Below are 17,210 nucleotides of genomic sequence, written 5' to 3'. Positions count from 1 at the left end.
TGGATTATGTTCAAAACACCTATATGGAAATCACAAATAGATTCAATACCAGTCACGAGAGAGATGGAGAACATAACACTATGGTATCATCCTTATTCTCTTCCCCTCTTTTTGTCTGTGAGGGGAAAGGCAAGAGCCGTTCCTTTTGGCAGAGGGAAACTGTACCATCATTTGAAAGGGAGTGTATCAAGTCACCATTGTTTCCTGGAAATACTGTCATTTAAATACTAAATGCCAGATTGATGAAAGCTGTGTCTGTTCCAAGTATGAATACTCCTTTTTATAACCACTAGATGGAGCTTAAAGACTGTTTTACATAAAAAATGTACATTTTTAAAATGATCCGTAAATTCTTTCATCTATAAAAAAAGAGTAGAATTTTCTTTCAGTTGGGCAATATAGTTCACCTCCCATATGCACTAATTAAAAATCACCAATTTTCAAAGAATGAGGATATGATAATTTATGCTTAACACTAAGCTGTAGAAAATAAAACTTAATCTTTAAAGATTGGGAAGGAATCCACATGTCTCAGATACTATTGTGTAGTGCTATAACCACATTAATTTCTTTGGCTTGTTAGTTTCCTGTTCTTAGTATTACAAATGTATTAATTCCTTTATTTATGATAATATAAATAAATCCTCAGTATTCATTCATTCAGCAAATCCCTGAGATAAACTGTGAAATATAATTTTCACGTTTTGGAAAGTCTCTACCTTGTAAATCAAGTCTAACTTGTTCTGTGTTTAAACAAACAAAAAACACCAGATAAAGAGCCTAGTTGTCACACTCCTTTAGGTCGTTTAGTGAATTATGGTAGAGATTCTTCTACCTTCCTAGCTAAAGCAGTATCAAATAATTTTATTTTCCAGCTCTGGTACACCTCTATGTGAAGTTTTGAAATAAAATAGCTATTATAATTGACATTAAATATCATTTTAAAGTTGCATATATTGGGGCCAGCCCCATGGCTGAGTGGTTAAGTTTGCACGCTCTGCTTCGGTGGCCCAGGGTTTCCCTGTTTCGGATCCTGGGTGTGGACATAGCACCGCTCATCAGGCCATGCTGAGGTGGTGTCCCACATGCCACAATTAGAAGGACCCACAACTAAAATATACAACTATGTACGAGAGGGATTTGGGGAGAAAAAAGCAGAAAAAAAAAAAGAGTGGCAACAGTTGTTAGGTACCAATCTTTAAAAAACATAAATAAAATAAAGTTGCATATATAACAGGAAGCGTCAAGAAAATCTTAAACACAGTGAGCAGTGGTTCAGGTTACAGATTAGATTCTGTAGTGGGGTGAGCCTCTGTAGATGAGAGAATTTAATTCATCCTTCATAGACCCTAACAATGGGTAGTAGAATTTTTAGCCACAATGCATTCTTAATGGAAAGATGTTTTCCATCTTAATACTTGGTTGTTAGCTCTCTTAAGATGTTTTCTTATTTTTGTAGGCTTCTGTTTTGGAAAACCTGAGGCTAGCTGTACGATCCCAGCTTGGATTTACTTCAATCAGGCTTCCTATGGCAGGCAGATCCAGCAACATTTGGAACCGTATTTTTAATTTTGCAAGATCACGACATTCAGGGTCGCTGGCTTTGGTCTCAGCGGATGGAGATGAGGTTGGCCCTAGTCAGAGTACCAACAGAGAACCTGAAAGAAGTCATACTCACAGAAGTTTGTTTTCTGTGGAGTCTGACGACACAGACACAGAAAATGAAAGAAGAGATACAGCAGGAGCATCTGGTGGTGTTGCAGCTCCTTTGCCCCAAAAAGTCCCTCCCATAACGGCGGTAGAAGCAACAGTGGGAGCAAGTGGAAGTTCTTCAACTCAGAGTACCCGAGGTGGTCACACAGATAATGGAAGGGATGTGACAAGTGTGGAACCCCCAAGTGTGAGTCCAGCACGTCACCAGCTCACAAGTGCACTAAGTCGTATGACTCAGGGGCTGCGTTGGGTACGTTTTACATTAGGGCGATCAAGCTCTGTAAACCAGAACCAGAGCCCTTTGAGACAACTTGATAATGGGGTAAATGGAAGAGAAGAAGATGATGATGTCGAAATGCTAATTCCAGTTTCTGATGGAGCTTCAGACTTTGATGTGAATGACTGCTCTAGACCTCTTCTTGATCTTGCCTCAGATCAAGGGCAAGGGTTTAGACAACCATACAGTGCAACAAACCCAGGAGTAAGGCCAAGTAGTCGAGATGGCCCCTGTGAGCGCTGTGGTATTGTCCACACTGCCCAGATACCGGACACTTGCTTAGAAGCAACATTGAAAAATGAAACGAGTGATGATGAGGCTTTGTTACTTTGTTAGGTACGAATCACATAAGGGAGGTTGTATACAAGTTGGAGCAATATCCATTCATTGTTTTGTAACTTTAAAATTAAACTAGTTTTAATTTAAAAAGAAAAAAGATGCAGGGTGATTTCTTATTATTATATGTTAGCCTGCATGGTTAAATTAAACAACTTCTAACTCTATGAACTTTAGAGTTTACTATTTTAGCATCTGAAAATGCATTATGTATTCATATTGTTCAGTAACGTTCTTCCGTTTGTTTCTAATTGTTTTTATCCTGGTACTGTAGTTCACGGTAGAAATATGGCTGCTGAAATTCATTTGACTGTCCGTTTATCCTATCTTATGTTAAAACATTTGTTTGTACAAAATAATACCTTCTTTTAATTGAAGCTTTATGCTTTTGCCAGTACATCTTGTAACTTAATATACTAGATGTTAAAGTTGTTAATATACAAAAAAAACCCTTATACTCATGTATGTTTTTATTTGTATAACATTTGTCTAAATATTATTGGATTTCATCATAATATGAGCTTGTCAAAGGGAAAGAAACTTTGTCTAGAGACTTTTCTCTTATGTTTAACATGTGATGTGAAATTTAGATAGAGTTAGATAAATTAATGGCAAAAACAAAACTTTTATAGATTTTCTAATGTTGACTTTAATACTCTAATATGGTACAAACCAAATGGTAAAATCCCAAATCGTTTCTTTTTTCATCTCTATTTAGGGACAGAATTAAGCAGATGAAGATATTCTACTATGCATTAAATCTTGAACTTTATAAAATATGTACAAAAATTGTACAAGATAAGTTCCAACTGCTAATGTCTTTCCCTGATGCAGGGCTATGCTTGTGTTGGACCCTAGGGATTTGCACTAAAGTCGTATCAAGGTCTCAGATGAGTTTAGTGCACAAGCACTATCACTTTAAATACTATTATTTGCTATCATAATGACTATATATTTCCATAGCTTTTTGGGGGGGATGGGGGGCATTTTTATTACAACTTGAAATTGCTTCGCTGGTTTCGTATTTATTTGTTGTATTTAAAGACTGCATTGTTGTAAGAAAGTGATTTTTTTCAATATATTTTATTCGTGGGGGCGATCATGCTACATGTTGAAAAGCAAATTAAGAAGTCATTCAGATCACCCCCCCTTTTTAAGTAAGAGTTGCAAAACCTGCATTTTTTTATTTGTCAATTCCTGTTTATTTATTCTTTAGCTGTCTGTTTTACTAGCTTAATGATTGAGTATGAAAAATGTATTTGTGTGTGATTATTGCTATTTATTAAATTTTAAATCCTTTGCTGAATGTCCTTTTAAAGCATGTTTGAGGTCTTGTGTATTTGTCGTGTTATGCTGTCAGGAAGAACTGACTGAAATGTTTTAATATGTATCAAAAATTAAAATGACTTTTTTTATATTGTCTTGAGGTACTTTTTAAGTCAAAATTGTTCTTTATTTTTCTTTCCTTTTGGTGTATATACAAATTCAGGTCACAAAATATGCAATTATGTCTAGAAGAAAAATTAAAGGCAGTTATTGTTCCTTAATTACTTTATAGTAAAGTAGTAGCTTATACCAGTACTCAAGGGTAAAAATTCTTAAGGACCTGAATATTATTTTGCTTTTGAGAAAACTTCCTCTTAATTGATATACCTTGTAAATACAGTAACTCAATCAGTTCTCTTTTTATATTATTTTCAGATACATTTCAAACTGCTATAGAATATTCTACCAGCAGATTTGGGTTACCAAATTAAAAATAAGTCCTTCTAATAATATACTATCATATATGGGTTTTTTGGTTTTGTTTTCTGGCATGTTTTTTAATTTCTTTTTTTTAAATTAACAGATACATCCTTTCTGGGTCAAACAGGGAAAAGTAAGTCTCTCCTACCCCTGATGCTCAGCTTTTAGTTTCCTTTCAAAGAGACAGATACCAATACCAGATGCTTGTGCATCCCTGAAGAGATACCATATGGATACATAGATGTATCCATACATATAAATGCCATATATAGTAATGCAAATTGTAACATTCCATGTATACTTTTTCTGCATCTTTCTTCAAGGGAAAAAAATGTATCAGAGTTTGAATATTAAAAGTAAAATTGGATATTTCTATATTTGATTTTTTACATTTAGATCATTTGTCTATGCTGAATTTAAGGCTATAGTCTTTTTCCCAGGTAATTTACCTAGTTTCCCTAAAGCTGTTTATTACATAATCTGTCCTTTCCTTACTATTGAAAATGACCCTTTTATCATATTGTAAATTCCCATATTATTTGGATATGTTTCTAGACTCTTATTTTCTTCAATTATCTGCCTTTTTTTCTCCAGTCACTGTTTAAATAACTATAATTTTTAAATGTTCAAATATTCTTAGTTATTTTTCTGTTTGAACTTTAGAATCAACTTACTGAGTTTCACAAAACACATCTATTAGTACTTTTTGGGGGGCAGTTTATAGGTTGACCTCGGGAAATTTGACATCATTATCATGTTAAAGCTTCTGTCTAAATCATGGTGCCCTATCTAAAAAGGGTTTCCATTTGTTCAAGTCTTGTTTCCTTCAGACACATTTTACATTTTACTTTACAGAGATTGTATATTTTTCAAGAGTATATTCTTAGGAATTTCATGATTTTTGTTGCTATTCTTAAGGAAGTACTTTCTGTAATCTAGTCTGATTTTAGTGTATATGCAGGCTAATGATTTATTTATGTTAATCTTCTTACCCAACTACCACACTCCCATTTTCTTATAATTTGTAATAGAGTTTCAGTTAATTCCTTTGTATTTTCCAGATACACACTTATGTCTTCCAATTTGCATACCTCTTTATGTCTTAATTGCATTGTCTAGTACTTCTGGAATAATGTTAAATGTATTGGCTGTAATGAACTGAGTTGAGACAGATACATTGTCATGTTAAGGAGTATCTGTTGATCCCTATTTTTTTAAAAGTTTTAATTAAGAATGCATGTTGAATTTTATCACATGCTTTTTTATTATCTATGGAGATGATCATATGATTTTTCTCCTTTGATCTTTTAATATGATGGATTTTGTTAATATGTTTTTGTAATTTTGAACCATCCTTGCATTCCTGAAATAAATTCTACTTGGCCATGTGTATTATTCTTTTAATATTGCTAGGTTATGTTTCATACTTTATTTAGGATACTTGCATCTGTATTCATCAGTGAGATTAGTCTATAGTTTTTGTGTGTGTGTGCTATCCTTAAGCAGTTTTGTTAGTAATTTTATGCTGGTGAATTTAGAAACTTCCTCCCTTTCCTATGCTCTGGAGCAGTTTAAATAGCATTGGAATTTTCTGTTCCTTAAAATTTCAGTGGAGTTACCTGAGTCTGGTGGATGTTTGGCAAGTAGCTCTTTGACAGCTTTGTTGGTATCTTTTAGGGTAATTGGTCTGTGTAGTTTTATATCTTAGCTGGGATCGTAAATCATCCATTTCATCCAGGTTTTCAGATTTATTTGCCTAGAGTTCAACAAAATTATCTTCTTCTCTTCTGTGCAAATAGCTCTTTTCCTCTTATTATGTATTATACTTGCTCCCTTATTTTCTCAATTAAGATAGCTCACTGTTGACCTATTTTTTATTATCTTTCTTTTGTTTCCCCCAAAGTGGTATGCTTTGAATGTCTCTATATTCGTTATTTTTGTTTTCCAATTGATTTTCACCTTAATAAATTTCCTACTTCTTGCTTACCTTAGTTTATTTTGTTGGCTTTTTCCCCTAACTCCTTGAGTTAGCACTTAATTCATTCATTTTTATTTTTTCTTAGTTATTAATGTGAGATTTAAGGTGTGGGCTTAATTCTGAGCACTGCTTAAGCTGAGTAACTTAGATATATTAGTGTTGCCATTACTTTTATATTCTAGGTGTTCTGATATTTCTGTTTTTATTTCCTCTTTAATCCAAAAGTTATATAAAAGAAGGCTTTTTCCGTTTTTCTTTTCTTTGCTGTTTTTTCCCCCCAGATAATGGGATTTTTGGTATGGTCAGTAGTTTTGTTTTCTGCTTCTTTTATTAATTTTTATTTTTATGGCATCAAGATCAGAGAACGTTATGTGTATTATATCTGATTTGGGGAGTTTATTGTCTTTCTTCAATTTTTGAAATGTTTGAGGAGCACCTTAAAAAAAGTGTATTCTCTGTTTACAGGATACAGATTTTAGTAGATATTACTCAGATTTATCCTGCATCATTTAGATCTTCTCCACGGCGCTTTGTCTTGTCCTGTCAGTCTGTCAGAGCTCTCGTATTAGTGTGGAAGAGAAGAGAAACAAAAGGGGCTGGGCTGAGAAGGGCTCTGTGGGCCGGCAGCCCCTGCCTGAGCTGCCATAGGTTGGAACTGAGAATATAGCACAGCATGAAGGGGAGTCTTTCTACAAGCTGTTGTGGGTTTAGTTGCTACTGCTGCTTACCACCATCATCCACTGTTAGTAGAAATAAATGCGTAAGACAGGTTAAAGGGATAAAGGCAAAAGAGGAGATTCAATATTTTAGGTATTTATTGAGTACCTGCTGCAGAGCCAGTGGCGTTGACAGCAGTGTACCTTACCGCTGCTCTCCATTCAAACTGTTTGGTCATTGCTTACACCCTTTCCCCTGAATTCTGAGGGAGAAGAGATAGCAACTTGATAGGACCTGTTTTACTCAAGAGGATGTCTGTTTAAAAATTGATAGAAGCAGGCAGTAGAGGGAAAGGTCAGTTCTCAGAATATCTTGTTCAGGAATAGCATACAGACTACAAATTGCATGTGGATATTGGCATGGGTTGAAAGTTGGCTGATTGCAATTTTTCCTAAGGTAGTCCACATTCAAGGAGGTAGAATAAGGCAAAGTAAAATTCACAGAACTTTAGAGCTGGAAGGAATCTTTAAAATTGAGGAAGCAACATACATAGATGATGAATCAGGAATGTCCTCAACTTCAAAGAAATCTGTACTTAATATATGCTGTGTAAATAGGCCAATACACCTATACAGAGTTTATCATTATGTTATGTTCACAGGATTTTTTCTTTAAAAAGTCAGGAAATTCTTTGGGCATTTCAACACATACCTGACCCTAAATGTGAGGTACGCCATGTTCACACTATCACAACCATTTCTGAGAGTCCTTACCACTAGCTACTTTTTCATCTCAGGAAAGAATTCTCAAAGCAAATAATATTTACTCATTGTTGAGTGCCTACCATCTACCAAGTCCTTTATATGTATCTTTGGAATCTTCAGTCCTATGAAATGGAAACCATATCTTACTTCTATTTACCTAAGGGCATACAGCCAATAAGGGCAAAACTAAGAATTGACTTGACTGTCAGTCATGTCTGACTCAACAGTTGTCTTGTGAATGAGATGGATCATAAAGTGAAGTGATATCAATCAAGAGAAATAGCCATCACATTGGAGCCAACAGACCTGGATTATTATGCAAACTCACTGAGCCTCAGCTTCCTCATCTTAAAGTAAGGATAATAATAGCTACCTTATAAAATTATTGAGAGGAATAAATTAAAACATTTGTAAAGGCCATAGCACGTGTTCTGGTCATCTATTGCTGTGTAATAAACTTCTAAACTTTATGCTTAAAGCAACCACGGTCATTCAGTTTGCTCACAAATCAGTAATTTGGGCAGAGCTCAGTGAATCAGCTCATCCTACTCTTGGCATCTCCTGGGGCTGGAGAATATACTCCCAAAAGAGCTCACCTGTGTGCTTGGCAAGTCTGTGCTGGCTGCAAGCTGGAAGCTTCACCAGGAGCCTGGGAACCTCTCCATCTGGGCCTCTCTGTGGCGCTTGTGTTTCCTTACAGTATGGGATCTGGGGCCCAGGAGTGAGAATCCCAAGACACTTCTGCAGAAGCTGCAAGGCTTCTTACAACCTAGTCTCAGAAGGCCCAGAACATCACTTCTGCCATGTTCTCTTGGTCAAAGAAATCATTGAGGCCAACCCAGATTGAGTAGAAAGAGAAATAGAATGCACTCTCAAGAGTAAATATAGCGAAGAATTAGTGACATCTATAATCTATCACAGCACACAGTACTTGATAGAAAAGAGTCACTAAATTGCAGGTAGTAATATTTTAAGCAGAAAAACAGTTTTACAGTACCAGTAAGAAACTCATTTGCTAAAATGATATCAAATTAACTCAGCTCCTTGTCATATGTCAAGTATGTTAATTGTGCATATCTTATATTTGTTTATTACAAATTATTATAAAACAATTTGCCTTAGCATATTATTTGAGTCAGAAATCATAGCATTGATGCAATTTTAAGTAAACATATTTAGCAGTTGGTAAATGTTAATTGGTTACTTTTCAACTATATTTGAAATAACTTCACTTTCAACATGATATAACCTATAAAAGTTTTATTTTTAAGTTTATTAGAGGCAACATGGTAAAAATCTGAAAACAAATTACCTGGGTTTTAATCCTCTCCTGCTCCTTACTAGCATGTGATCTTCAGCAAGTCACTTAATCACTCTGTACTTCAGTTCTTCATCTGTAAACAGGGATGATAGGACTGTTGGAGGATTAAATAAGTTAATACACGTAAAACACTTAGAGCAGTGCCTGGCTTATAGGAAGTGCTGTGTGTTTGCTATTATTGCCATTGTCTGAACGTTAAACAGAACACATCTCTGAAGCTTGAATTAAATGAGATATTGTATGTGAAAAGTCCAAAAAGAGTCGTGGATTCTGAAGATCCTGAAGGAGTGCTTACTCCAAGTGCTTCTGAGTGCAGGCACTTGCCCTGGGATCGTGGAAATGAGTTACAACCTAGAATAAAAGTCAAAATGGGAGCAAGAAAAGGGAGAAGAAACTTTAGCAGCCCGACTGTGATGAGTTGAAGGGAATTCCAAGACCGAGGAGACAGGATCCTGCTGAGCCGGAGTCCCGAGGAAATCACCATAGGGACTGAATCTGGAAAGAGGTGCTTACAGGACTCCTAGAACCTCGTGATTTTCAGACCACTTAGATCCCTCATTGTAGCAAACACTGCGACTTGCATACCCAATATCCAGGAGCAGAGGGGCCTCATTTTAAAGGTTTGGGGAAAGGAAGAGAAAAAAGCCTGATATCCCTGAGCAGCTGCACCAGCCTCCGTGTGGCTACCTCTACTGGTTACGTGAAGCAACTGTAGACGACTTCTCAGCCACAGAGTAATACATTCCTAACTCAATGAGCGGCCCTTAAATTGGGAATAACAACAGTGGTTTGCAGGATTAAAAGATACAATGTATATAAACCAGTTAGAAGACTGACGGTTAAGTACTTCATGTAGCTGCAGTTGATGGTTCGGGTTATCAATAAACTGCTCATCCTGCTCTCTTCCAACAGCAACTCTCTTCATTTCTTGGACTTTCCTATAAGATTTCATTTGAACAAAGGGCTTTGAGAATTCATAAAATTTGGAAACCAGTGCTGGAACATTACAAGACTAAGTCACCCAATGCTAACCTAGGGCACACGTGGTTTATTGATAATGAAATAGCTTTTGAAAAGAATTTACTGAGTGATTTCAAGTAAAGATACTGAGATGTCAATTTGAATGGATTTTCCTATGTGCTGGAGGGAGGCTCAAGCCCAAAAAAGTTTAACATCCTCCTAAAAGCGACACAGAAGCTTTACTTAGGAGAAATAAGAGTGAGATGGAAAAGGGTGCGCTTTGGAGTCAGACACATCACAGTGTGAATCCTGGCTCCACCACTTGAAGACTCTTATAGCTGAATAAATCACTTGATCTCACTAAGCCTTGTTGTCTCATCTGGAAAATGGGATAACACCTATCCTTAGGGGTTACTGTAAGGATTAAACAAAGGAAAAAAATTTTTTTAAACTATGCAGAAGCCTTTCCCAGAGTCTTAAACATAAGAGATTGAAAGTGAATTTTAATTGTCAGTATTACAGATTCATTTTCCAAATTGAAACAATCTTTTAATCTTTTTTCCAAGCTGCCCTCCACCATGTGCTATGCATTTTGTCTATTACTAGCACTTTCTGAAGAGCAGATTTCCTATAGCAGTCATTGTCCTGTTTTCTTGATTACAGGGCAGCTTATGACTATCACAGTAAAAAGTAGATTCATGAAACAAAGGCAGAGGGTATCTTGGCACAGATCTCTTTATTTTATTATAAAAAGGCCCAAATGAAGAATTTCCACACAGCCCCAGAACAGGAAAGATGTGACTACATGCTATGGGCTTAGTAACATATGCTGAGTGAGTATAAATAACAGAAATACAGAGAAGTTCTTTCTATTCAAAATTACAGTAAAAAAGCAACATATAAACCTTATTCAAAAGCTTTTCTCAATTTCACTACAGTAAGGTCAAGTTTTACCTGAAAATGTTATACATTTCTATCTTATCTGAATTCTGATTTGAAGGAACACAGAAATTCCTTATCTAATTGGCTAATCTATTAGATTTCGTTTTCCAAAGTCTGACAATTTAAATACAGTCGTGTCGCTTAATGATGGGGATGCATTCTGAGAAATGTGTCATTAGATGATTTTGTCATTGTGTGAACATCCTAGAGTGCACTTACACAAAGCTAGTTGGTATATAGTCTACTACACACCAGGCTCAATGGGACTAATCTCATGGGACCACCGCTGTCTCTGTGGTCCGCCATTGACTGAAATGTCTTTATGCAGCACATAACTGTATAGATTTTCTATTTATTTTTGTGCATCATGTGAATTTTGACTTCACTGTGTTCCTATTAGTTTCCATTGTTGGACTTTGTTCCCATTAATGCTGTTTTTTATTGAGATTTCACCATACATTATAATTCCCATTTCTCTGGCTCATGAGTCACCATTCGAGTTGTTAGCCAAGTGTGCAAAGCAATTCTTTGTAACCATTTTCTTGATTTGGAATGAAAATAAACATCCATGTATTGAGAACTTCCTAAATAGCACCCGTAGTACCAGATGCCTTGTGTACTTCATTCTAATCCTCAGAACACATCTGTGTGATAGATTGGAGCCTCTCAAATATCAGCAGAAGCATCATAATGCCTTTGTCATTGGGATTGGAAGCAGTGTAACTCTTGGAACTTGAACTAATTCTTTGCTGTGTTATATTTTCACATAGAGAATAATGGAGAGATTTTATTTTATATTTAAGATTTTATTACAGCCATGTAGTAAGGACTTCTGTTTTATTTTGGAACCATATTTGCTTTATAAAAATCTATAAAAAGCTTAAAAAAACAACCACATCACAATTACTGGGATGGCTATAATCAAACAGGCAGGGAGGGATTAACAAGTGTTGGCAAGGATGTGGAGAAACTGGAACCCTCATACACTGCTGGTGGGAATGGCAAAGGGTGCAGCTGCTTTGGAAAGCAGATTGACAGTTCCTCAAAATTTAAATATAGAGTTATCACGTGACCCAGAAATTCCCCTCCTAGGTATATACCCAAAAGAAGTGAAAACCTATGTCCACAGGAAACTTGTACATGAATGTTCATAGTAGCATTATTCATAATACTCAAAAAGTAGAAACAACCTAAATGTACATCATTCAATAAATGGATAAACAAAGTGTGATATAGCCATACAATGAAATATTATTTGGGAATAAAAAGGAATGAAGTGCCAAAACATACTACGACATGAATGAACTTTGAAAACATTATGCTAAGTGAAAGAAGCCAGTCACAAAAAGACCACAAACTGTATGATCCTATTTATATGAAATGTCCTGACTAGGCAAATCTATACAGACAGAAAGCAGATTATTGGTTGCCAAAGGCTATGGAAAGGAGGTGGGTAGGACTGGTGGCTACTAACATTTCTTTGGGGGTTGATAAAACTATTCTGAAATTAGATGAGGTGAACCTTGCAAAACTTTGTAAATATATTAAAAACTATTGAATTGAACACTTCAAATGGGTGGACTTTGTGATATAAATTATACCACAATAAAGATTAGAGAACAAAAACACAAATAATATTCCTTTTTTTCCTGTTTGCTTTTAGAATTGGGTCTCAGCTATTCCTCTAAATAATCTTGCTTACTCTGCAGGAGAAAAGTAGTTGTTTTATCAAATTAAAGACAGTAAAAACTGCCTTCATCTACTTGGCAGTGGATAATGGAGTGGATGTGGGTACCATTCACTTCGAAATCTGATCAGCTATGTTACTTTGGCAACTAACTTCTCTAAGCCATAGTTTTTACATATGTAAAATGGAAGGAATACTTCCTACCTCGTGGGGTTCCAGTAGAGACAGGATAACATATTATAAGGGCCTTAGCCCAGTGCCTGGTGCGTTCAAATCCAACAACTAATTATTCCATCCATATTTATGGAGGGAGTACTATATGCTCGGTAATCATGTTCAATCTAAATGCTGTTTAAATCATTATGTGAAAACTGTTTAATGTGCAGAATATATTTTATAAGTCTAGAAAGTCATAATTTTATAATATGAAATTGTACATTACGAATGTCCACAAAAAAATGCATCCATCATATTCAACGGAACAAAGAAACAAGCTATTCTCCTTTCCGGTTTTAAAGAAAGGATAACATCTATATATCAATAGAGATACAAGAGTGGCTTACAGTTTATAGCAAATTGCTGAGCAAGCCAAAGGAATAGTTGGTTTTTTTGAGAAGCCATCTAGTGGTTTACTTCAGCATTACAGTTATTTATTTCGCAACACAAATAGTTGAATCCTTGTTTTTCATAACACCAAATGAACTTTCAAACGTGTTCTTACTAATACGGATCGAATGTTAAAAAGCCCCTCCACAGAGTCCTGTACCGTGATGCTGACAAGGTGAAGATGAAGTTAGTGAGCTCTTCTTAACGCGCCGCCGTGCTCTGTGATAGGTCTTTGAAAACAAAGATAAATATGATACGGCTTTCATTTCCCAGAAGTTCACAGATTAGTGCCCCGAAGTACACAGTTACATAACGGACAGGAAGGTAAGTAGTAGTATTCTTGACCTTCAACAACATTTTCACTGTTTAGCTTGTCTGGGTCTAAATACCTCTTAGAGCAAAAGGGTAATTTTCTCCCAAGAAGAACACCATTTTTAATGAAGAAGGAAAATCTGCAACCCCATTACCTTTAGTTGTATTAGAGAAATAAAGGCGTAAAATTCGCTGGCACAGACAGTGCAGAGATGGGAAGATTCTAACGCAGAGGCAGTGGGCCCTGGGGGGACGAGTGCATGAAGAGGGGCCACAGCTTGACGGCTGTCTCTCTGTATCTTGTGCTCTTGCTTTTACACTGCTTCCTCCAACATCTGGGGCACCAGTCTCAACACTGTCATGTCTATGACTTCAAACAGTGTTGTAAGGGCTCCAGAATAGCCCCTGCTGTCCATGCTTCAGCCCCAGCTGCCGTCCGGCCCAGGGCTGCCCAGGATTCCTCAAAGAGCTTCAGGAAATCCCAGTGAGGCCTGTCCCGGAATCCCTTTTGCCCCGGACCTTGATGGCATCCAGGTTCTTTTGATGTGGGGCACAGGAAGAGGGCTACTAACTTGCACGTGACTTTCAGAACCGAAGTAGGTAAACGCTCCTGCAGACACCCTGCAGCTCGCTTTGTACCCAAGTCTAAAGTCAACAAAATACACAGGACTGACCGCAAGATCAGTGGGTGCCAGGGGCCAGGGTGCAGAGAGAGGACTGACTGCAAAGGAGCAGGAGGAAAGTGTGGGGGTGAAGAAAATAGCCTCTATCTTGCTTGTGGTGCTGGTTACATGACCGCATGTCTTTGTCAGAATTCACAGTACTGGATGCTTTCAAAGATGAATTTTACTCTTTTATTAAAAATTTAAAAATATATAAAATGCAATACTCAAACCCTATTTGGTCTATATAGCAAAAGTCTGAGTAATTTTTTTATTGAGGTCATATTGGCTTTTAACATTGTGTAAATTTCAGGTGTACATTATTATTTTTCAGTTTCTGTATAGACTGCATTGTGTTCACCTCTGATAGTCTAGTTTCTACCCATCACTATACACATTTGCCCCTTTACTCCTTTTGCCCTCTCTCCTCCTTCTTCACCTCTGGTAACCACTACTCTGTCTCCTTATCTATATGTTTGTTGATTTATCTTCCACACATGAGTGAAATCATATGGTATTTGTCTTTCTCTGTCTGACTTATTTAGCCTGATATAATACCCTCAAGGTCCATCCATCTTGTTGCAAATGGCACAATTTTGTCTTTTTTACGGCTGAGTAGTATTCCATTGTGTGTGTGTGTATATATATATCTTTATCCATTCATCCATTGATGAGCACTTGGGTTGCTTCCACATTTTGGCTATTGTGAATAATGCTGCGATGGGTACTGTTGTTTTTTTTTTTAATGATTTGCCCTTCTTAAAAAAAATTCTTCTCAAAATGAAATCAGTCTTGAAGAGATATCTGCACCCCCATGTTCATTGAAGCAGTATTTATAATAGCCAAGACATGGAAGTGTCTATCAACAGGTGACTGGATAAAGAAAATGTGATACACACACACACATACACACACACACACACACGATGGAATATTATTCAGCCATAGAAAGGAAACCCAGCCATTTGTGACAACATGGATAGACCCTGAGGGCATTATGCTGAGTGAAGTACGTCAGGGAGAGAAAGACACATGCAGTACTGTATGATCTCACTTAGACTGGAACTGAAAAAAGCCAAACTCACAGAAACAGAGAACAGACTGGTGATTGCCATGGGCAGAGGAGCTGGGGGCAGGGTGCCTAGGGGGGATGTGTAAATGGGTGAAGGCGGTCAAAAGGTATGAACTTCCAGAGTTAGAAGATGAATAAGTTCTGGGGATCTAATGTAGAGCATGGTGACTATAGTTAACAATACTGTATTGTATACTCTAAAGGTGCCAAGAGAGTAAATTTTAAAAGTTCTCACTACACACATATAAAACTTATATGTGAGGTAATGGATGTGTTAACTCAGCTTATTCTGGAAACATTTTGCAATATATATGCATATCAAATCATTACATTGTACACTTAAACTTACACATATGTCAATTATATCTCAATAAATCTGGAAAAAATTCTTCTCAAGATCAGTAAAAGCATTTCATAAGTTTGTGGATCTCATATTAAAAAAGTAAAACTATTAATAAGAAGAAAGTTGCTAGAATAGAGAAATAAAACAGTTCGTTTTGCAAATAATAATTTCTAACAAGCACTATGCTATGAGATTTACACGAATTACCTCATTTAACGTGTACAGCCCTTTATGGGTTGGTACCACCATTCAAAGTAAGTAAGAGGCTTAGAATGGTTAAGAAACTTAGCCAAGAATCCCCAGATGATGGGTGACAAAGCTAGAACTCAAATCTAGGATCAATAGGCCTCAAAGTGCATGCTTATTGATTTATTTTATTTTACTTTATTATATTCTTTCTACTCAAGAGAGCACTGTCATTATTTCCTTAAGTAGTCTTATATTGCTGGAATATATTTTGCTAAGAAAGCTCAAAATAACTTGGAAACTGTGGCACAGCATGAGTGGGTGAAAGGAGCAGGAGAGTTTCTGGAAGCACACGTGAGTGCTGCTGGCAGAATGGGGAGAAGCAACTTAGAGCCGAGCCTGGTGTTCCTACGCCATCCCTTGAGAAGGAAGCATCCTTTTGTTCAAGGAGAACAATGATAGGCACTGTCCTAGTGAATCATGGGCCCCAAAGATATCCAGATACCTTTCTAGTCCCCAGTACCTGTGAATGGTGTCTTATATGGCAAAAGGGACATCGCAGGTGTGATGAAGTTAAGGATTTTAAAATGCGGAGATTATCCTGGGTTACCTACGTGGACCTTGACTGTAACCACAAGTGTCCTCATAAAAGAGAAGTTGAGGGGGATTTGACACAGAACAGAAGGCAATTTTGATTATGGAGGCAAAGACTGGAGTAACGCTGCCACAGTCGGTGAATGCCAGCAGCTGCCTCGGAAGACGCAAGAAACCAAATTCTCCCCTCCCAACCCCCAGAAGGAGTCAGCCCTGCCGGCATCTTGACTTTCACCCAGTGAAACTGATTTCGGGCTTCTGGCCCCCAGAGCTGGAAGAGAATAAATTTGTGTTCTTTCCAGCCGCCAAGTTTGTGCTAACTTGTTACAGCAGCTATAGGAAACTAGGGCATACTGGAGAGCCAACTTTTTCAAGATAGACTTAAAACTTCCAGCTGAGCATCAGAGTATCTTTAACAAACAAAAACAAGCAAACAAACACACACAAAAAACATGTAATACCAGACCCTGCAGGAGATAGGAACTTTCAGAAAGCATTTCCTTGAGTTTCTTGGAGTTACACAATGGCACATCCTGTAGGTTTTCCCTCAAGGCAGGTCAGTGTTGGTGTGTCGGATCTTGTTCCACCAAATTTGTTAATTTGCTACAGGAAGGACTACTTTATAATTTTTTTTTTTTAAGATTAGCCCTGAGCTAACATCTGCTGCCAATCCTCCTCTCTTTGCTGAGGAAGACTGGCCCTGAGCTAACATCTGTGCCCATCTTCCTCTACTTTATATGTGGGACGCCTGCCACAGCATGGCGTGGTAAGCGGTGCCATGTCCTCACCCGGCATCCCAACCCACCAACGCTGTGCCTCTGAAGGGGAAGGTGTGCACGTAACCACTGTGCCACCGGCCCGGCCCTACTTTATAATTTTTTTTAAACACTCATGAAATTAGTTATCTGAGCAAAAATATAGAATGGCTCCACAATACTTAGACGACTATATGAAGCAGCATGTCAGAAGCACTAGAGGTCCAAAGTACATGACAGGGATGTAGAATTTCATTCTGGGAATCATCGTCTATCCATTGACATAACCTGAGCCCCAA

The 17,210-nt window shown here is 37.1% G+C and overlaps 1 protein-coding gene across 2 annotated transcripts in view; it reads left to right on the top strand.

Moving 5' to 3' along the window:
* Positions 1-3,741, top strand: part of LRP12 (LDL receptor related protein 12) — an 86,205-nt gene extending 82,464 nt beyond the window's left edge. For both annotated transcript variants that reach the window (XM_003365614.5, XM_001494687.6), the window contains one exon: positions 1,460-3,741. In XM_003365614.5, coding sequence (XP_003365662.1) covers positions 1,460-2,326 — 867 coding nt within the window. In that variant the 3' untranslated portion in view covers positions 2,327-3,741. The remainder of the gene's footprint in view (positions 1-1,459) is intronic.
* Positions 3,742-17,210: the final 13,469 nt, after the last annotated feature.

Source organism: Equus caballus, chromosome 9, assembly GCF_041296265.1.
Source record: "Equus caballus isolate H_3958 breed thoroughbred chromosome 9, TB-T2T, whole genome shotgun sequence".
In the NCBI taxonomy this organism is placed as follows: Eukaryota; Metazoa; Chordata; class Mammalia; order Perissodactyla; family Equidae; genus Equus; species Equus caballus.
This window is presented reverse-complemented; position numbering and strand designations above follow the sequence as displayed.